Here is a 22,489-nt window from a genome sequence, read left to right as displayed (position 1 = left end):
ATTTTCCCAGGGTCACAAGCTAGTAAATGTCTGAGACCAGATTTGAATTCAAGAAGATGAGCCTTCCTGACTTCAGGTCCAGTACTCTATCCACTGCACTACCTAGTACAGTCAACAATATGCTTATTATCATCAATTATAATAATTATTATTTTGAAGAGAAGTCTTGAATTCTCTACACCTTTCAATCAATTGTATGACTAAAAATGTGGTTGGCCGTAACAATAATAATAGCCAACATTCATATTTCACTTTAAGGTCTGCAAAGTTCTTTACATATTATCTAATTTGATCCTCACAACAAACTTGCAAATTGAATACTATCACTATCCTTTTTTTTTTTTTTTTACAAAAAAGGAAACAGAGGTATTAAGCGACTTGCCCAGGGTTGTACAGCTAGTACTTCTCTGATGTGAGATAGGATTTGAAGTCAAGCCTTCCTGACTCTAGGTACAACACTAAAACCACCTAGCAACTTGCCTGCCTATGTCTGAATGCATTTATAGATGATCTCAAAAAGATTTTGAAGAGATGGGAAAATAGGTAGATGGATCAATAGTTATTGATATCTTCTTGGCTCCTTTTTTTTTAGTCAGACTTAATGAAGTCTGTGACTTATTCGAAGCATTTAGTGTCTTGCCCTCTTCTAAATATCTTTAAAAATCCTCAAAATGGTGCCACCCTTAGCAACCAATCACCTCTGGGTAGATTTGCTGTGAAGCCTTTAGATTTTGATACACCAGGCATTTATTTCTTTACTTAAGGAAAAAAAATGGATTGTCCTCGAAAGTCTAGTTCTTTACATAGAATAATTTTGTGTAATGAGTTTTCAGTGTGTACTTGACAAGGGATGCCATTTTAGACATCATTTTTACAATATATAGTCTATATTCGTGAATGACCTACATATGAAAACTTGGACTCAATCAAAAGACAAATCTGCTTTTCAAAATAATATGCAGTATACTTTTTAAAAAGCAAACCCCTCGGGGGGCAGAGCCAAGATGGCGGAGTAGAAAGACGCACATACACATAACTTCGAACCCACAACCCATAGAACATCTGTATAAAGTAACTCATGGCGAATTCTGGAGCAGTAGAGGCCACAGAACAGTGGAGCGAAGGAGATTTCTGTTCCAGAGGGGCCTGCAAACCTCTCGCAAAAGGTCCATCACGCTGCGGACGCGGAGCCCAGCCCAGCCCTGCGGCGGCCGCGGCACCGAGAGGAACAGATCCGAGCAGGCTTCAGGGATGGGATCTCCAGCAGCCACGCAGGTCCCTCCACCCACAGGTGACGGGAGTTGGTGAGAGGGTCTGTTTGGCAGGTCGAGAGGGGAGTGGGGTGCCCCTATAACTCAGGCCCCCTTGGGAGGCAGAAGCTGAGGCAGCAGCAGACCAGGGCTCCCCAAGCAGGCAGGAGCCTGGATCCATTGTTGAAGGTCTGTGCATAAACCCCCTGAGGGAATGGAGCCCGTGAGGTGGCCCTGCCCCCACCTGAGCACCTAAACTTAATCTCACACTGAATAGCAGCCCTGCCCCTGCTGAAGCCCCGAGGCTAGGGAGCAGCATTTGAATCTCAAACCCCAAGCGCTGGCTGGGAGGATCAGGAGGCAAGGTGGGTGTGAGGAGAATATTCAGAGGTCAAGTCACTGGCTGGGAAAATGCCCAGAAAAGGGAAAAGAAATAAGACTATAGAAGGTTACTTTCTTGGTGAACAGGCATTTCCTCCCTTCCTTTCTGATGAGGAAGAACAATGCTTACGATCAGGGAAAGACACAGAAGTCAAGGCTTCTGTATCCCAGCCCGCTCAATGGGCTCAGGCCATGGAAGAGCTCAAAAAGGATTTTGAAAATCAAGTTAGAGAGGTGGAGGAAAAACGGGGAAGAGAAATGAGAGACATGCAAGTAAAGCAGGAAAAACAAGTAAACACCCTGCTAAAGGAGACCAAAAAAATGCTGAAGAAAATAACACCTTGAAAAATAGGCTAACTCAATTGGCAAAAGAGGTTCAAAAAGCCAATGAGGAGAAGAATGCTTTCAAAAGCAGAATTAGCCAAATGGAAAAGGAGATTCAAAAGCTCACTGAAGAAAACAGTTCTTTCAAAATTAGAATGGAACAGATGGAGGCCAATGACTTTATGAGAAACCAAGAAATCACAAAACAAAACCAAAAGAATGAAAAAATGGAAGATAATGTGAAATATCTCATTGGAAAAACAACTGACCTGGAAAATAGATCCAGGAGAGACAATTTAAAAATTATGGGACTACCTGAAAGCCATGATCAAGAGCCTAGACATCATCTTTCATGAAATTATCAAGGAAAACTGCCCTGAGATTCTAGAACCAGAGGGCAAAATAAATATTCAAGGAATCCACAGAACATCGCCTGAAAGAGATCCAAAAAGAGAAACTCCTAGGAACATTGTGGCCAAATTCCAGAGTTCCCAGGTCAAGGAGAAAATATTGCAAGCAGCTAGAAAGAAACAATTCAAGTATTGTGGAAATATAATCAGGATAACACAAGATCTAGCAGCTTCTACATTAAGGGATCAAAGGGCATGGAATATCATATTCCAGAAGTCAAAGGAACTAGGACTAAAACCAAGAATCACCTACCCAGCAAAACTGAGTATAATACTTCAGGGGAAAAATTGGTCTTTCAATGAAATAGAGGATTTTCAAGCATTCTTGATGAAAATACCAGAGCTGAAAAGAAAATTTGACTTTCAAACACAAGAATGAAGAGAACCATGAAAAGGTGAACAGCAAAGAGAAGTCGTAAGGGACTTATTAAAGTTGAACTGTTTACATTCCTACATGGAAAGACAATATTTGTAACTCTTGAAACTTTTCAGTATCTGGGTACTGGGTGGGATTACACACACACACATGCACACGCATATGCACACACACACATAGAGACAGAGTGCACAGAGTGAATTGAAGAGGATGGGATCATATCTTTAAAAAATGAAATCAAGAAGTGAGAGAGAAATATATTGGGAGGAGAAAGGGAGAAATGGAATGGGGCAAATTATCTCTCATAAAAGAGGCAAGCAAAAGACTTATTAGTGGAGGGATAAAGAGGGGAGGTGAGAAAAATGTGAAGTTTACTCTCATCACATTCCACTAAAGGAAAGAATAAAATGCACACTCATTTTGGTATGAAAACCTATCTTACAATACAGGAAAGTGGGGGATAAGGGGACAAGCAGGGTGGGGGGGATGATGGAAGGGAGGGCATGGGGAGGAGGGAGCAATTTGAGGTCGACACTCATGGGGAGGGATAGGATCAAAAGAGAATAGAAGTAATGGGGGACAGGATAGGATGGAGGGAAATATAGTTAGTCTTATACAACACGACTATTATGGAAGCCATTTGCAAAACTACACAGATTTGGCCTATATTGAATTGCTTGCCTTCCAAAGGGAAGGGGTGGGGAGGGAGGGAGGTAAAGAAGTTGGAACTCAAAGTGTTAGGATCAACTGTCGAGTAATGTTCTTGCCACTAGGAAATAAGAAATACAGGTAAAGGGGTATAGAAAGTTATTTGGCCCTACAGGACAAAAAAGAAGATGGAGACAAGGGCAGAGAGGGATGATAGAAGAGAGAGCAGATTGGTGATAGGGGCAATTAGAATGCTTGGTGTTTGGGGGGGGGAAAGGGGAGAAAATTTGTAACCCAAAATTTTGTTAAAATGAATGTCAAATTAATTAATTAATTAATTAATTTTAAAAAAAAAAGCAAACCCCTCTGACGCATTTCAAGTGTGACTTGGTTTATATACCAATTCTTTTAGGAAGCATCTATTATAAACATTTAGTTTAATGTATTTCTCTCATTTAATGATATTAGATTGTGACCAAAGTGCAACTCTCATATCCAGTATTCAATGCTGACCTGCACCAAAGATTCTGCCACTGAGGTTACAAAGTGTGTGTGTCCTAGCAGAACTAAAACAGCCAGTTCAGGGCCTTCCCACTAAGCTCCCTTATAGTATCTGAAAAAGCTGTTCCTTTATTTACTTATTTAATTTTAGATTATGACATTCATTTCCACAAAATTTTGAGTTCCAATTTTTCTCCCTCTCTCTCCACTACCCCCACGCCATAACATCTTGCATTCTGATTACCCCTTCCCTCAATGTGTCTTCCCTTCTATCACACCCCACCCTTCCCTTATCCCCATCTTCTCTCTTTTCTTGTAGGGCAAGATAGATTTCCATACCCCATTACCTGTATTTCTTATTTCCCAGTTATATGCAATAATAATTCTCAGTGTTCATTTCTAATACTTTGAATTCCAACTTCTCTCCCTTTGTCCCTCCCCACCCATCCCCACTGAGAAGGCAAGCAATTCAACACAGGCTATATATGTGTAGTTTTGCAAAAGACTTCCACAATAGTCATGTTGTTTAAGACTAACTATATTTCCTTCCATCCTACCCTGTCCCCCCTTAATTCTGTTCTCTCATTTGATCTTGTCCTTTCCCAAAAGTGTTTACTTCTAATTACTCCCTTCTTCCATTTGGCCCTTTTTGGGGCATTTTCCCAGCCAGTTACTTGACTTCTGAATCCTTTATCAAGAGGAGGGTCCTAGTGCTCCTCCTCACCCCAGGACCATGCTCAGGGCTGAGATTTAGATCAGCTGCTCAATTCTCCCAGGGGCTTTAGGCTGAGCACTTCACAAATGGACACTGCAGCTGCCACCATCACTGCTGCCGCTGGTGCCACTGCTACCTCTGCCGCTGCTACCTCCACCACTCCCTGGGGCCAGTGCTGGGAAGGACCCTGCTCCCCTCTCACTCAGTTGGGAAAGCCCTCTCACTGACCTTTGAAGCTTTCTTTGGCACTTGTGGGTTGAGAGATCTGAGACCCTCCCTGCTGGGGATTCTGCCCTGGAGGTCTGTTGAGGTCTCATTCCTCCTAGTGCCCATGGGATAGACCTTTCCTGTTGGCCTTCTAGGTTACCTTTGACTAGAAATCTCTTTCACTCTGTAGTTTTATGGTTTCTGCTGCTCTAGAATTTGTTGAGAGTCATTTTTTTACAAGTATTTTATGGGCTGTAGGGGAAGAGTTAGAGTATGTGGGTCTTTCTACTCCACCATCTTGGCTCCACCTCCCAGGTTCTCCTTTTTTTTTGACACCTTGCCTCTTAACCTAGCATTCAAATTTTTTGTTCAAAGAAATCTATTCTTTAGACTTGCATACTAGGTGGACTTGCCAACTTCTAGGGCTTCCTAGAGAGTCCTAGCCCTGTCCTACTAGATGAGGTGAGATATCAGTGAATTCTTAAACAGGGTGCGTAATTTGGGATTTGGATAGAGTTTAGGACATCTATGAACTTGGATGGGATAAAAAACATCACAAACTTATGTTCACTAACCTCTGAAATGTAATTATTTTTAAAAATTACTCTGAGTTCATAGTCTTTCACAAGTCTTCCAAAGGGGTCTATGATACAATAAAAGTTAAGGACCCTTCCTTTAAGTCATTTTTCCCCTGTAACCTATGTCTAACACTAGCTGCTCAGCTATCAAGGGACCAAACATTTTTTATCCATGACTAGCCTACTGGAGTGGAGTCATGATGAATGTAGAATCAATTCTTATACACAACCCTTAGGGCTTTGTCCCTTTCTCTAGCTAGGAGGGCAAGATGCTTTAATGACTGCATGTTGATGTTTTCCTCTCAGTGAGTATAAATAGCAAATTGTTCTTGAGAGTACAGACCTCCTAGAATCAAGTTACCTTCCTCAACCAGTGACAATGGCCACTAGAATGCATGCTAACTCAGGAGTAAAAGTACCTACATTCAATTCTCCCTTTTGAGACTAAATATGACTTTAAGCAAGTCACTGAGGCTCCCCTGGGGATTGAGTTCCTTCTCCTCCTCCTCTTTTTTCTTTTCCTCCCCCTCCTTCTTCTCTTCTTCCTCTATCTCCTCCTCTTCTTCTCCCTCTATCCAAATGGGGAGTCGTACCATTACATGTGGGTGCTCTGTCGTAAGAAATATAAATTTTGATCACATATACTTCACAAGGTTTGGGGGGATAGATTTTTTCCCCTTTTCCATTTATTCTATCATCAGCATTTTTTGTTTTCTTTTTCATCTCATGTAGTTTTCATTTATTATTTCTTAAAATATAGCTCTGAAAAACCAGGTTTTGATAAAGCCCATTGGGATTCAAATAGAGCTACCTGACAATGCCATTAAACCCAAATCACTCTGGCTTTTACTGATTGGCTAATAATAGAGCCCAGCCCAAGCCTCACTTGTTCATTGTTTGAGTTATGGTGGCTCAGAGTGAGTATAAATAACAATTGTTTTTGTTCTGGCCAGAAACTCTGAGGGTCTTCACCTCCTAAATGGATTTATTATTATTATTTTTAATGAAGGCAAACAGGACCAGCTTTTGCCTCCATTCTTACCCAGCCTTTTTCTCCTGAGTGGACATTGCCTCCAGCAAACTGAGACTTGGGAAAAACCTTAGCTTAAAAAGGTCAAGGTCTCCCACTACATCAAGGGCCATCAGCAGTTATCTTGACCTATATCTTGCCACTAGATTCTGATAGATTCTAGAGGAAAGGATGCAGCTGATAAGTCTGTGCACCTCTGCCTCACTGAAATCCAATTCACTTGTAAGTCAAGACATCTCCCTCCTGATGTCATTAGTTCTCTTTGAGAATGAAAGATAAACAATAAGAACCACTACAACCAGGGGATGCACTACATAGTCTCTGAGGTTCCTGTCTTCTATACATCTATGAGACTGACATCTATGTACATCTGGGACTGACTTTTTCATTAAGTAACTTGTCAAAGATAGAGGCAATTGTGATAAATTTGATAGTCTTTCCTCCCTTTATCCTTAGTATTCTTGGCATGTTAATTACTAAATAACCTGGCCATGCAAGTAAGCTGCTTTACAGACAGGATTACATGTTATACAAAATTATTTAAGCTAGACTGGAGAAAATGTACTTGTTATTTGTCTGTTCAATTTGATTCAACAATAATTTATTAAGTGTCTACTATGTACTGCACTTGACACTAGGGAGAAAGAAACAAAGGAAGGAAGAGACAGAGGAAGGAAGGGACAGAAGAAGAAAAGAAGGAAGGAAGGAAGGAAGGAAGGAAGGAAGGAAGGAAGGAAGGAAGGAAGGAAGGAAGGAAGGAAAAACCTTTCTTTAGGAAGATTACATCCATGATGGGACACCACATGCAAATAAGTAAGTATAAAATAATTTAAGGAGGGAGAGAAATGTTCAAGAAAGCCTTCCCTCATAGGAACTAGCTCCTGAACTAAGCCTTGAAGGAAGTCAAGGATCTATTACTATTATCTCTCATATTACTTTTCAACTTTCAGAAAACTGTTGTTAACTTACAAATTTAAGCAATTTTCTTTTTGCATTATCTGTAATTATTTTAAAATCTAAGGCCAACTCATTTCTAGAATATATAGAGAACTGACCCAAATGTATAATCATACAAGTCATTCCCCAATTGATAAATGGTCAAAGGATATGAACAGGCAATTTTCAGAGGAAGAAATTAAAGATATCTATAATCATATGAAAAAATGCTCTAAATCACTATTGATTAGAGAGATGCAAATCAAAACAACTCTGAGGTACCACATCACACCTATAAGAATGGCAAACATGACAGAACAAGAAAATGATAAATGCTGGAGAGGATGTGGGAGAGTTGGAACACTAATTCATTGTTGGTGGAGCTGCGAGCGCATCCAACCATTCTGGAGAGCAATTTGGAACTATGACCAAAGGGCTACAAAAATGTGCATACCCTTTGACCCAGCAATATCGCTACTAGGACTATATCCCCAGGAGATCATAAAAATGGGAAAGGGTCCCACATGTACAAAAATATTTATAGCAGCACTCTATGTAGTTGCCAAAAACTGGAAATCAAGAGGATGTCCATCAATTGGGGAATGGCTGAATAAATTATGGTATATGAATGTAATGGAGTACTATTGTGCCATAAGAAATGATGAACAAGAAGACTTCAGAGAGGCCTGGAAGGACTTATATGACCTGATGCTGAGTGAAAGGAGCAGAACCAGGAGAACTTTGTGCACAGCAACGACCACAGTGTGTGAGAGTTTTTTCTGGTAGTCTTGGAATTTTGTAATAACGCAAAAACTTCTTATAAAAAAAAAAAAATCCCAGAGGTGGTTCTCAAGGCAAAATGCCTTCCACACTCAGAGAAAGAAATATGGAAGTCATTCACAAAATGTAGCAGATCATGTTTGTGTATGTGTATGTGTTTGTGTATCATGTTTTGATTTGTTATATGATTTCTTTCATTTATTTTAGTCTGACTACATAGCATGACTATAGTGAAAATATACTCAATAGGAAAGTATATGTAGAGCCTATACAGAATTGTATGCAGTCGTGGGGAGGGAAGGGGGTAGTGGGGGATAGGTGTGGGGGGATAAAAAATCCTGTATGGCAGTGATTGTTAAACATTAAAAAATAATAAAAAAATAAAATAAAATCATTTTTCTAGATGGCAATAAAAAAAAAATCTAAGGTCAAAAGATAAAACAATTGGTCAGAGTTTTCCCAGTGAGATATCAGAACATTGGGATTCAAATGGTTTGTGTTCAAAGCTCTTATTCTAACTAGCTATTGAGCATTAGAACAGGATATTTTTTTCACTTGAAAATAGTGAAACTTTATTTTTTCTATAATACAATTCTAATCCCCTTGACTGACTGGAAAACCCATTGATTTTCATCATGTATTTATTTGTGGAACATTTATCACCATGGAATCAAAATACTGAATATTGCTGTCTGCCATTAATTCTAGAAAGTGGACTATTTAGAAATTACATAATGTAATGTACATGCATGTATACTACCCATATGAGTTATGAAAGTCTTATTTATAATGGAGCACTAAATTTGTCAGCCTTTCAATCTATATATCCTTTGTATGAAGGTTATTTAGGAGAGACAGGAAAAGAGAAGGGGGTCACAGGAAGCACCACAGAGAAGAAATAGAGTCTATGTTGAATACGTTCCTTTCCCAAACAAAATAGGCATCCATCAAAAGAGGAATGGCAGCACCAACCTGTGATGTATGAATGTAGTAGAAAATTATTTTGCAATAAGAAGCAATGAATGTGAAGAATTCAGAGAAACCCTAGAAGATATATGAAATAACAAAGTACAAAGAAAGATGAATTAGGAAAACAAAAAACAACAGCTATATTAATGCAAACAAAAACAATGTGAAAATTCTGTTAAATTCAGCTTAATTGCAATGACCAATCTCAGCCCCAGTTTCTTTAAAAATGGAGTTAGAAAGGTGGGAGATCATTAGATGTGGAATTATGTTGTAAATGCTGTTGCATGTGACTGTTTTGTCAATTAGATCAAATTTTTCTTTGTTACATTGGAGGATTCAAGATTGTAGGCAGTAAATCAGGAAATTATTTTGATGTAAATAAGTCAAAGATAAAAGTAATTAATTGGGGAAAACCTAACTGCCAGCTTAAATATTTTATGTGTGTATATATATATCTATACGTGTTTTTGTGTGTGACTTTGTATGTTTGAGGTTATAACTTCTCTTTCCTTCTTTGTCATCACCCTAAGAAACAAAACGAGTTACACAATTTGAAGATCTGAGTTGAAATTTTATTTTAATTTTCACATGCAATACAATGCAATTCCTCTGGAGAAGAATCAACTTGAAGAAAGGTCTTCCACATCATTTGTGTTGAACAGAAGCCCATCTATAAGTGGGCACAATCACCAACATAACTTCTATCTCTAAAATATATGGTCTTCAATTTCTAAATATATCTCTCCTCTTTGTATCTTGGTGCTCTCAGATAATGGTGAAGATTGCGATGTGTGGGGAGTGATTGTCTTGAGATAAAAATCATGAGCTCTACTTTGATTTAGCAACAGAAGTTTCCCAAGTATTCTAGCTATGAATTTATTCAAAGAAAAGCTAAGTATTGCTTATGTTTTGGAACATTACCACACTAAGAAGACTTATGCCAATAACATGCTCAGTGAAAGAAAGAGCAATTCCATTAGCTCCTTGAGAAACAATCTTGTCAATATCCAAGTCAGAACAGAACCAGTAACTAAGCTAAGTCCTAACCATTTGACCAGGCTCTTTCTTCTGAGGCTTCGTTGAAAAGCACGTCTTCTTTAGCGCTAGGCTTCCTCTGTGTATTTCCTGTTGCTGAATGTGGTGTTCATCAGGGGTGCAAATCCTTTTCGCTGTCTTCTATACTGATACAGCACTAGTAGCACAAAAAAGGCCACTAAAGCCACTAGACCTGCCCCAATAACCGACAGGATTATAGTCTGGTTGGGAGGAGATGAAGATGAAGATGAAGCTGAAACAGAGGATCAAAGTCTGGGTTAGGTCAAAGACACAGCAGTTAAACACCCCAAGAAAGAAAAGAAACAAACCATTTTGCCATGCTTCTTTGGTAGCTCTGAGACAGAGTAGTACCAAAGTATTATATTTCTTTTTTTTTTCTTTCTTTCTTTTTTATTTTTGGAGAGCTAAAAGTCACCTTTAATGTATTTAATATGTTACGTAGTAGATCAGAAGACCAAAAAGATTGAATCTGGTATTTTTTACATTCATTTTTTTCTTTTTACTTTCTGGAATAAAACGAGCATTTCTATAACATAGAATAATCAAAAAGATGATTGCACATCAAACTGCCAATCAATTACGTATAACTTGTTTGAATAAAATTGACTATCCTACTGGCATAGATCTGAGTCAGAACTTCAGAGGTCAAGTCCAACTCCTTCATTTTACAGATGAAAAAATTGAGGTTCAGAGATCAGGTGACTTACCCAAGGTCACAATCAATGATAATAATAGCTCATATTCATAGAGGGTTACAAAGTGCTTTATATAACTTATCTCTTTTGACTCTTGCAACAAGTAGGGGGCTATCATTATCCCAATCTTATAGATGAAGAAAATTGAGGTTCTCATTAACTAGTGAGTGAGTAATAAAGAGGCAGAATGAATTGTCCAGGTTATCACACAGCTGGTAAATGTCTGAGAAAGAATTAGAACCCAGAGCTTTATGGATCCCAAGTTCAACACTCTAGCCATTATGCACACTTATTCCAGTACAACTATTGGCCAAAATCTACTTACTTTTCTAGAAGAAGGTAGATAGCAATATTCTATTCTTTCACATAATGTTTATTATGTTAACTGAAAACATTTTTACAAAATCAAACATTCACCTTTCTCCTGAGTCCCAGTACTTAATCATGAAGTGGAAATCAGACATCTCAGTTTGAACTCCAAAACAGAACTCATTATCTTTTCCCTAACATCACAAAAACTCTCTGGGTCTTAATTTCCTCAAATAAGAGTCTTGGGCCAGATGACCTCTGAGGTCTCTTCCAACTCCAGGTGATGTAGTTCCATTCCTTTCCATTCCCCACAACAACAACCTAATTCAGGACCTTCTTGAATGGGACAACTGCCTAAGAATCTAGATTTAGAATTGGAAAGGATCTTTGAGACCACATAATTCAACTCTTTCATTTTATGGTTAAGGAAACTGATGCACAGAAAAGTTAAGGTATTTGTCCAAAATCACACAGGTAATAAGAGGCTGAGCTAGGGTTTGAGCCTGGTTATTCTAACTCCAGGTTTAGTTTTCTTTTTGCTACACCATACTGGCTCTTAAACACGAAATTAATATTCCTCTCTCTGGTCTCTCCCTACTATAACACCAATATAATTATTTCTATAAACACTGACTTATGTGTGTGTTTCCATACATATGTATAGTGTTTTAAGATTTACAAAGCACTTTCATAGATTACACACACGTACATCATCATCATCATCTCATTTGATGATTATAGGATCTTCACAACAATCCTATGAGATAGGGTATCATACCCATTTTACAAATGAGAAAATTGAGACTCATAGCAGATCAACAGCTTGTCCAGAATGACAAATATGATGTTAAAGCTGAAACTTGAACTCAAGTCCCCTGATTCCAAGACCAGTACCTGATTCTACATACTGCTGATAAATGGATCTTTCAAAAATACTAGCGTAATTCATCATGCTCTTCAAGAACCTAGTGTGATACTCCATTGTCTACCACATAAACCTCAAACTCTAGTTCTCTAATCCCTTAATAATTGGATTCCTCTTGATTATCCAGTGCTAACTGTCATTATTCTTCAGATGAATCTTTAAAATTAAACTTTCTTCCACCTGTACTTATACTGTTTCTCCAAGTTAAAATGTTTTCTTTCTTCTCTCTTCAACTTTTCCAAATTCTACCTAATCCCCAAGGTTCATTTACTCTGCGAAACCTTCCTGAATTACTTCCTAACTCCCCTCTTTGAATTCATGTAGCATTATATTATGTGATATATAATCACATATTATTTAATGCTGTTATTTCATATTTTGTGCATTTATGTTTTATCTCCTCAGCTCAAACTATAAATTCCTTAATGACACATTGGATCCTCCAAAGCTCAATTCTGCGCCTCACTTTAGATAATCTACAGATTGGTTCCTATTAGAATGGACACTAACATGAGCTGAGTGTATCTGTCCTCTCATGTTGTTGTTCTGATGCTTCAGTCATGTCCAAATCTTTATGACCCCATCTGGGGTTTTCTTGGTAAAGATGCTGGAGTGGTTTGCCATTTCCAATTCATTTTACAGATGAGGAAACTGGGGTAAATAGGGTTAAGTGACTTCCTCAGGGTCATGCAGTTAGTCAGTGCCTGAGACAGGATTTGAACTCAAGTCTTCCTGACTCTAGCCAGGCCTGGTGCTCTTTCCACTGCTCCACCTACCTGCCCACTGTAGCTCCTCTTAGTTTTAACACAGGAGAGAAGATACATAAAATAAAATATAAAACAGAGTTCCTTTGCTATTTTAGGAGACATATACCATGAGAAAGTGGTAAGGGTTTAATATGGATTTCATAAGCTGTAGTAAACTAGAACCAGAAGCAGGAGCTGATGGCTCCTGTTGTCACTGAGCTAGAGTAGCAGAAGGTAAAGTATAAATTGACTCTTTGACTTTCTATTAGGTCAAGAACAAGAAAAAGTAAATGAGTTAGATTAGTGAAAAACTACCTGCAAATAAATATATTGTCTTTAAACATTTACTCTATTATTCTTGACTATTTGTGCTATTTTACTTTCCCTTCCCTTCACTAAGTGGTAGACTGGTTAGAAGCTCTATGAATTTTATCTCTAAGACACTCTAGGGCCATATCTACATTGTGCCAGCCCACTAACCATATTCATTTAATTGGTTGGTCAATAGAAGCAGCCAGCTTGACTACTTTTTCCCCTTTGAAACTGAAAAGCTATACAGTTAATTTAGTCACAATAATGAAATCAGTTGTATGGACAGACATAGCTTTAGTTAAATGTAGTCACAATGTATGGCAGCACCAGTCATTCAAGATCTTAGAGTTTAATTTCAAAATACTTGCAAATATAATCGGTAGAATAGCCAATAATCTAAATCAAGACTGAATGCTTGATTTATGGTCCTCTATTAATTTGAAACACAGATTGAGAGGCAAGGAAGAAAGCAAGTTGCTTCAGACAATGAATGAGTTCTAATGGTTACCTGGCAAGTTAATAGCATAATCATAGCCAAGTTGGTCCGCAGGTAAGAAGAACTCCTCATTTGTCACAGGAGGGAAGAAAGGAACCATATTATACATCTGATTGTGACCAATGGGTGCCAGCTCTAGAGGCCAGTCATTGATAGTTGGATTGAAACGTTTCATCCACTCATCAAAAATGGCATCTGTAAAGGAATGAAGGACCTGCAATGAAATTGAACACAACATTCAGTACTAGCCTCTTTCAAACCTCTCTCCAAGCTTTGTTATATGAAATCAAGCAATCAATAAGCACTTATTAAGTACTTACTACATTCCAGGCACTGTGCTAAGTGTTGAGGATGCAAAGAAAAAGCAAAAGCAGTCACTATCCTCAAAGTATTTATCTTTTCGTGAGCAAGAAAACATACATAAATAAATATTTGGAGGATAAATACAGAGTAGATAGAAAGTTGGTGTGGGATTGTTCTTTTTAAAAATTCTCATAAACCATTTAAAATTATCATACCAATAATACTAATGTTGAAGGATGTGCAAAACATTCTTTACCATGACTTTTCCACCTTTTCTTATCTGAAACAGTTAATTTTTATGACACAAATTCAAAATCTTTTGTAATCCTCCAGCCAAGAAAAGTCCAAAAATAATTCATTCCTGTGTATCACACCCAGTAAGGTAGATCAAAGAATTGTTGATCAAAGAGTTATAGATTTAGAGTCAGAGCTAATTTAACCCCTCAGTTTGCAGATGCGAAGAGAGGTTAAATGAAATTCCCAATGTCACCCAAAGGGTAAGTCACACAGCCAGGGTTCAAACCCAGGTCTTCTGACTTCAAACCCTATATTCACTACATCACATGATCTTGCAATCTGTGACAGCGGGAAAGCTGCCACTATAGCCAATGACTCTGATGAAGGGGCTCATTTTTTTCTCCCATTCTGAGGACATCTGCAGGCAGTATAACAAAACTAGTAGAGCTATGATATTGGGGCTGGTGTCCTGCCTGGTCCATTATGTGGAAGTTGGAGAATGATCCATTTTTTAATTTCAGGCAGCTGGGTGCATAGAATATGGGACTTAAAATCTGGAAAACCTGAATCCTGCCCCAGACACTTAATAGCTATGTGACCCTAGGCAAGTTCATTAATCACTGAGTACTTCCATTTCCTCTTGTGTAAATTGGGGATGATATAGCACCTACCTCCCAGGGTTATTGTGAGGATAAAATGAGATAATATTTGTAAATAATTTTTTTAAATCTTAAAGTGCTATATAAATGCCAGGCATTATTACTGGTGTGGAAGGAGACAGAGTAAGTGAGTGAGACTTCTTAATGAGTAAATAAATGTTTATCAGGTTGTTACTATGTTTCAGGCACTGTGCAAAGCACAGGAGATACAAAAAAAAAAAGGCAAAAATCAGCCCCTGCTCTCAAGGAGTTCATAGTCTAATAGGACAGATGACATGTAAATAACCATATGCAGGCAAGATGCATACAAGATAAATCGGAGATGATCTCAGAAGGAAGGCATGAGATTAAGGATTGAGATCTTCTTGCAGAAGATGGGACTTTACTTGACACCTAAAGAAAACCAGGGAAGCTAGAAGGTGGAGCTGAAGAGGGAGAGAGTTCCAGGCATGGATTCCAGTCAACAAAAATACCTAGAGTTGAGAGATAGAGTGTCTTGTTCTAGAAACAGCAAGGAGACTAATGTTGTTGGATCGCAGAGTATACAAAAGGGAATGAGGTATAAGAATACTGGAAAAACAGGAAGGAACCAAGTTGTGAAGGGTTTTCACAACAGGATTTTATATTTGATTCTGGAGGTAATAGGGAGCTACTGGAGTTTATTAAATGGGGGTGGGGATGGCATGATCAGACCTATGCTTTAGGAAGATAAATCAGGAAGTTGAATAGAGTACATGCTATATGGTATGGTATCCTGGGTACTTCGTTTTTGTATTTATGTTTCCCTACATTACATGTATTCCAGAGGAAGTCTTTTATTTTGAGTTGTGTTGCCAAATGCTTAAAGTCTTAGGCACAGACAACACCAAAGACTCAGTAATAATGATTCTGGGTCAGAAAATCAAGGGCATCTACATTTGTAATATCCTTTCTATTTGCTAGTCAGTGTTGGAGTGGGGATTTGAACCCAAGACTTCTGATTTCAAATACAACAACTCTGATCAATTCCATGTTTTAAAATTATAGAAGTGAATTTTCTACCTGGATAAACTCGGCTTCTAGAAAGAGCTCTGGATAAGAATTTTGCAATATAACCAATACGAAATTATTTCTATTATGTATATTAGTCCTGCTACACCTTGATTACCTATCATTCAGGTGTCTTTCACATATCTGCCCTGTCACTAAGGACTGTCTCCAAGACCTTCCTCTAAAGTCACCTTATGAGGTAGGGATACTCTGGACTAAAGCTGTGTTTGCGTAGCCCAACTCTTTTTAATTTTTCTAGTTGATTCTTCTCCCACCCAAACAGATAGCAGTTTTGAATTTAGGGGAACCTATAGGGCCTTCCTGGAAATTATCATTTCTACCTCCACATATGGCAAACCCCGGGTTTCTTTTTTAATTGAGGGAATAGCTTATAAAAAATTACAAGTTGACATGAGTGTAGGTACATAGAAGTTAACTGTAATAACTGATTGTTAACTGTTAGACTATCAGTCCTCTATGCAATCTCCAGTCCTTTACACAAGCATCCCACGGTATCTAAAGTGAGTGGCTCACTAATTGCTAAAGAGAAAGCTACCACTGGGAGCAAATTGAACAAAATTAAATCAAGAGTTTGGCTTATATGCTAGCAATTAGTGTCTCTAACAAAGCAGATAAATAGGAGGTATATTGAATTGTCACAGCCACTAGATATTAAAGTTTGGATAAACACAGTGGTTTGCAGCTCAATTTCTTCCCACCAAAAAGGAAGCATTTCTGAGTATAGTGGGATCTTCCAAGCATTGTGCAGAGTCCTCATGGCTTCCACTGAGAATGTGTTTGTTGGGACATTGGTAGTCTCCTTAACCAATTGTTAAATCTCCATCACAACGTAACTCTTTTAAGAGGTTTAAACTGGCCTGGTTCTGGGTCCTCCTTATCCCTTAAACAGGATATTGACATTGATTCAGAGAATCATAGAGTTAGAGCTAGAAGGGACCATAGAAGTCATTGAATCCAACCCATTCATTTGACAGATGAGGAAAATGAGGCTGAGAGATGTTAAAGGACTTACCATGGGTCAAATAGCTAGTAAGTTGAGGAGGGGAGTTTTGAGCCCAGATCTATCTAATTCCAATTCCAATGCCCTACCTACTCTGCCATTCTTCATGATCAATTCATTTACCTTGCATATACATTTGGACTTTGCTTTTTAAAGGCCTTAGGTACAGATAGACAAGAAAGCACGAGCTGGAAGGTGGGACAGAAAGAAAGCATTCTGATACATTAGGATTCTGAACTTAGAAACTGACCTGATCATCCACGATGGCGCCTCTATGGAAATGTGGACAACATTGCACAACTAGCAATTCCAGAAACCCTGAAATACCATGAGGTCACTACTGGGGAGGTCACTGTGGAGTTAGGGAGACCAGAGCTGACTTAGAAAGGAATTCACCTAGGATGTGATTACCAAGGTGTGGATAGGGAATCACGTTTTCTGGTAGTATCATCTTTTAACTAATTATTCTGATTAATTATGTGCTAAATGCATGAGGTTTCTAAGTTGCTGGATTATGCTACCAATGTTCTCTATTTTTAGTGACCTGGATTAAAGCCTAGGTCAAAGTCTTCCTACCCTAAGCTTTGGTTCTTCCAGGGAACCATATGATTCAGGGACTATGAGGGCTGCAAAAGTTTCTTGACCAAGAGGAGTGTTCCTAGATCACCCCAAGTACCCAGACCAAGTGAAAGCAATTGTGAACCAAGTGGGAACTACACTTTGCCCTTCACTGCTGCTGTGAGCTGTATGAATTGTACAAATCTGGGAGAAAAGGTGTTCACTTCTTAGTGATTCCTGATACTTTACCATTGTGGTGGTGGCCCCCCAACCTCCACGGTAGCACTGAAAATTCTGAAGAGACTGTAGGTCCCTAAGAAGGACGTTTCTCACACACATACTGAGAGAGAGAGAGAGAGAGAGAGAGAGAGAGAGAGAGAGAGAGAGAGAGCTAGAACCTTTAATTTAAATTTTATCATGGGTTCTTAGTGAGGAAACCCACTCTGCAAATACAATTTGGCAACAGTTCTTTCACCTATAGCCATGAAGAATCTCCTGAGACACTAAGAAGTGAAGCAACTTGCTAGGGTCACAGCAGAGTGTATGTGTCAAAAGAACTTGAACCTAGAGCTTTTGTGACTCTGAGTCTGACTCTACTCCATCACTATGCTGTGTTTCCACACAAACACTATAACTGGTGAAATACCAAAGGGGGGAAATGGGACAGTTATTGCTACAATATGCCTGGACATATCTGTGTAAGAAAATAATCTTACAATTGGGGCAGCCTAAGAAAAGATCAGGGATGAAATTTATTTTCATTATTGCTTTGAAACCATATACCAAAGATGTGTGACCACTGAAGACAGATAGTCTGAAAATAATTTATGGCGAGTTAAGTAACTATCTATAAAGCAGAGATATAGTCAAGGTTCACTGCTGAAACATGGATTTTTATGTCATCTAATGCTTCTCAACGTACTTTGTATTGATTAGCCATTGGACTGAGGAGCATTGGAATAACATGGTTATGAGACCTTTGGCCAACTTACTACTTTGTCTTAGGACATTGTCCCACTGAGTACAATTTCAAAACCAAATAAATCTCCAAATAAAGGTGAAATTTTGTAATCTAAAATTTATAGTATAACTGTCAAAATGCTCTCTACTGAGGCAAAGTCACTGAGATATTTGTTTAGAGCAGCCTCTGCTTTGAAATGATGTTTAACACTTCTACATGTTGACATGAACCAAATAGTAGCTCTTAGATTAAACAACACTTGCCGGCCAAATCTTGATTTAATTTTTTTTAATTCTCAAGCAAAAGAAAAACTTGCCTTTGAGGCATCTTTAAGTACTGTAAGTCTTTAAAAAGGACATACCACAAAAATGGGGTCATTTGCAGCAGAATGTGGCAAAGCACTAGTGCCATTAAGGAAAGCATGAACCAGGTTATGAAGACTCGCTGTTGTTGAATCAAAGGTTCCATCTGCTTTATCAAATCCTTCCAGGGCATTCCTGCGTAAGAGAATTTGAAATAAGATATCGATGTTGTTGTTGTTCAGTTTCAGTCATGTCTGACTCTTCATGACCTTATTTGGGGTTTCCTTGGAAAAGATACTGGAGTGGTTTGCATTACCTTCTCCAGTTCATTTTACACATGAGGAAACTGAGGCAAACAGGATTAAGTGACTTGCCCAGAGTCACATAGCTAGTAAGTGTCTGAGGCCAAATTTGAACTCAGGAAGATGTAAGTCTGAGCCTGAGTCCAGGCCCAGCATTCTATCTACTACACCACTAGCTGCTGCACGATATTCATAGATTTTTCAAAAGATCTTTTTTGTACTCCCCAAATAGTGATATTCTACTAAATTAGAGACTAAAGGGATCATACGTAATGAGCATATTTAATAGGCTTGGCATTAACCCCCATTTTTTAAAAAGGTGAATTCCTTGGTGTGAGGAAGGAGGAGGAGATCGCAGATCAGAAACGTGAACCTCAAAGACATCTTCCCCACCTTACCAAATTGTCCTCTTTCTCCCAACTTCTATAATCACCATCCTCCCAGTTGCCTAGATCTAAAATTTCAGTCATCTTTCACTCCTCCTTCCTGGTCATCGCTCAATTCTGCACTACTCAGTTAAACAGAAATCCTACTATGAGGACCTATTTCCAGCAGGGAAAAAACAACCCAACCCAGCCCATTTGCTGTCATGCACTGGTATCCACAAAATGCTCTTTTAAAATAACAGAAAAGGGGCTTGAGTGCAATGAATTCTCAGTGCACAAATCTGCTACAGAGAATTTGTGGAAGGATACAGTTGAGAATTATACAAGATAAGAAGGCATGGATGAGTTGTTTTCTCTGCCACCAGAGAAAGTAGTTATATCAATGAGATCACAGAATCCTTGAAGTATGGAAGCACTGTACCCAAAACCTAATATTTAAAAAATAAAATCCACTTCCCTATTCTGAGGATTTGATTAGGGCTAGGCAAGGCAGGTAGTTGACTAGGATGAAACACAGAACCAGAGAGTTAGAGCTAGAAGGGATTTTAGAAAGCCACTAAATCCAACTCATATGTTTTACAAATCCAACTCATATATTTTACAAATAAGAAACTGAGGCTGAGAGTTTAAATGACTTGTCCAGAACCCACAGTTGAGCTAGGATCTGAATTCAGATCTTCTTGTGTCCAAATACAGTACCACACCACTACCTGCTGAGGCTGGGGGGAGAAGTTGGCAGGTCACAATAAGGGGCATTTTTAATATTACTTTTAATATTTTCCATATATTTAATTGCAGGAAATTTTGCTATTAGCAACATGTATCTATTTTATGGAAATTCAAAGTCTTTATGTTACAGTAAAAATTAAGTGCCTCCATTGGATAGTTATATAGTGGACACAATTTCTCAATTTTCAAGTCTTGCTTCTAAGCCTGCCCCTCTCCCAAAACTGTTCGCTCCAAATCTCCATATTCTCTTGATCGACAAATCCATGACCTTTTCTAAGTCCTCATTCTCTTTTACCTTTCTGTAATATTGAGTACTGTTTACTATCCTCTTTCCTACCTTGAATTCAGTGATACTGTACTCTCTTAGCTTTCCTTCTATGTGTATGAATGCCCATAATTTTCTTAGATATTTTATCCTATCTTCCAGTCCTCCCTCCAAGTGTAAGAGTCCTGTGTGTGTGTGTGTGTGTGTGTGTGTGTGTGTGTTCATCCTTCATTGCCCAAGAAGATCATGCCATCAGAGAAATGATGACATGACTTGTACTTGACTTTGTTTTGAGTGAGGGAGGGCTGTGCAGGTCACCAGCCTCACTTCTCCTCCAGACCCATCTGAATCCAGTGACCACATATTCATCAGGATGACTGGAGATGACCCAGAATGAGGCAGGCAGTTGGGGTTAAGTGACTTGCCCAAGGTCCCACAGCTAGTGAGTGTCAAGTGTCTGAGGTGAGATTTGAACTCAGGTCCTTCTGACTGCTGCACTGGTGCTCTATCCACGGTACCACCTAACTGCCCAAGAGTCCCCTGACTCCATCTTTAACCCTTTTTCCTTCTGTCTACACTTCCCTTTGGCACCTCGTCCACTCCCATGGTATGCGAGGCTATGGTAAGGTTAGTATTAATAAAACATCTGCCAAACCTCCATTTTGTCATCCAAGTGGCCTTGTTTCTTTTCACAGGTAGGTTTCATTTCCTTAGGCCTTAACCCAAGAGTTTTCCTAAAAAGAAATGTCTTCTGACTTCTCTATATTCTTACTCCCCCAGCTTCTCCTTATATTGGTTCTCTGATTTCTCCTTATCTTGATCACATTTTTCTTTTTTTGGTTATCACCATATGCTGAATACTTGGCACATGGCTATTTTTTTTCTAGAATTTTTTCATTCTCTGAGCCCATGAATTAAAAAAAATAATGACAGTTCAGTATCAAGGCTGAGACTAATAGAGAGTAATGACCTGCTAGTGCCATCTTCGGCCTAGTGTCAGGGCTTACAATAAGCCTAGGCAGGAAACAGGACCCATGAGACTGTGCTAGTAAAAGGACTTCTAACAAAGGCCTTCTCCTGTCACTTAAGAGGCAGTTGGTAGGAGCAGCTAGGTGGCACAATGGATAGAGCACCAGTGCAGCAGTCAGGAGGACCTGAGTTCAAATCTCACCTCAGACACTGGACACTCCCTAACAGTGGGACCTTGGGCAAGTCACTTAACCCCAACTGCCTGCCTCATTCTGGGTCATCTCCAGTCATCCTGATCAATATCTGGTCACTGGATTCAGATGGTTCTGGAGGAGAAGTAAGGCTGGTGACCTGAGCAGCCCTCCCTCACTTAAAACAAAGTCAAGTGCAAGTCATGTCATTTTTTCTCTGATAGCATGGTCTTTTTGGGCAACAAAGGATGAACACACACACAGAAGGCAGTTGGTGAATGCCCCTAGACTACTCTGTGTATCCTTGCAATAAAAGTGGCATGCTGCTAACCATGATCAATCTGTGCATTTCCTTCTCAAGAACTTTTGAATTCACTAATGTTCAAATGGCTGGTCTGAAGCTAGAAAACATGGCTTTAATTATCACCTTTATGCAGTTGACTTTAAAAACCTCTGTCTCTAGCCCAATCTCTTCCCTAGGCTGAAGAGTCACATCTTCAGGTACCTATCGAACACCTCTCCTTAGATGTCTTGGTGGCACCTAACTCAATGTCTCCAAAATTAAAATCATCCCCTTCTTACCTAAATGTGTTCCTCCTTCCTAACATCTACAACCATCATTCTTCTAGTCACGCACGCTTGGAACTTCAGTGGCATACTCTACCCTTTCTTATCACTCACTCCCAACCCCCTTACCCAATCAGTTGCCAAGACCTATCCATTCTACTTTAACCATATCTCTTATATCTGTGTCTTTTTCCTCATTCACATGGCTACCACCTTCGTGCTCTCTTGACTTAATGGCCCCTGAACTACTCTGCCCAGTCTCCTTCACCTTCAAGGCATTTTTCACTGATCTGCTAAAACAATCCTCTTAGTGCCAGGTCTGCCTGTGTCAATCCCCTGATCAGAAACTTTCATGGCTCCATACTA

At 39.0% G+C, this 22,489-nt stretch overlaps 1 protein-coding gene across 1 annotated transcript in view; it reads right to left on the bottom strand.

Moving 5' to 3' along the window:
- Nucleotides 1-9,655: 9,655 nt before the first annotated feature.
- DCT (dopachrome tautomerase) overlaps nt 9,656-22,489 on the bottom strand; it is a 37,889-nt gene continuing 25,055 nt past the window's right edge. Inside the window, exons 6-8 of the mRNA XM_072622119.1 lie at nt 18,774-18,909; nt 13,657-13,858; nt 9,656-10,393 (exon numbers count right to left, since the gene is read on the bottom strand). Of these exons, the coding sequence (XP_072478220.1) occupies nt 10,209-10,393; nt 13,657-13,858; nt 18,774-18,909 (523 nt within the window). The 3' untranslated portion in view covers nt 9,656-10,208. The remainder of the gene's footprint in view (nt 10,394-13,656; nt 13,859-18,773; nt 18,910-22,489) is intronic.

The sequence above is a fragment of the Notamacropus eugenii genome, chromosome 6, assembly GCF_028372415.1.
Source record: "Notamacropus eugenii isolate mMacEug1 chromosome 6, mMacEug1.pri_v2, whole genome shotgun sequence".
NCBI classification, from domain to species: Eukaryota; Metazoa; Chordata; class Mammalia; order Diprotodontia; family Macropodidae; genus Notamacropus; species Notamacropus eugenii.
The sequence above is the reverse complement of the archived record's forward strand: the minus strand, read 5'-3'. Positions and strand labels throughout refer to the sequence as shown.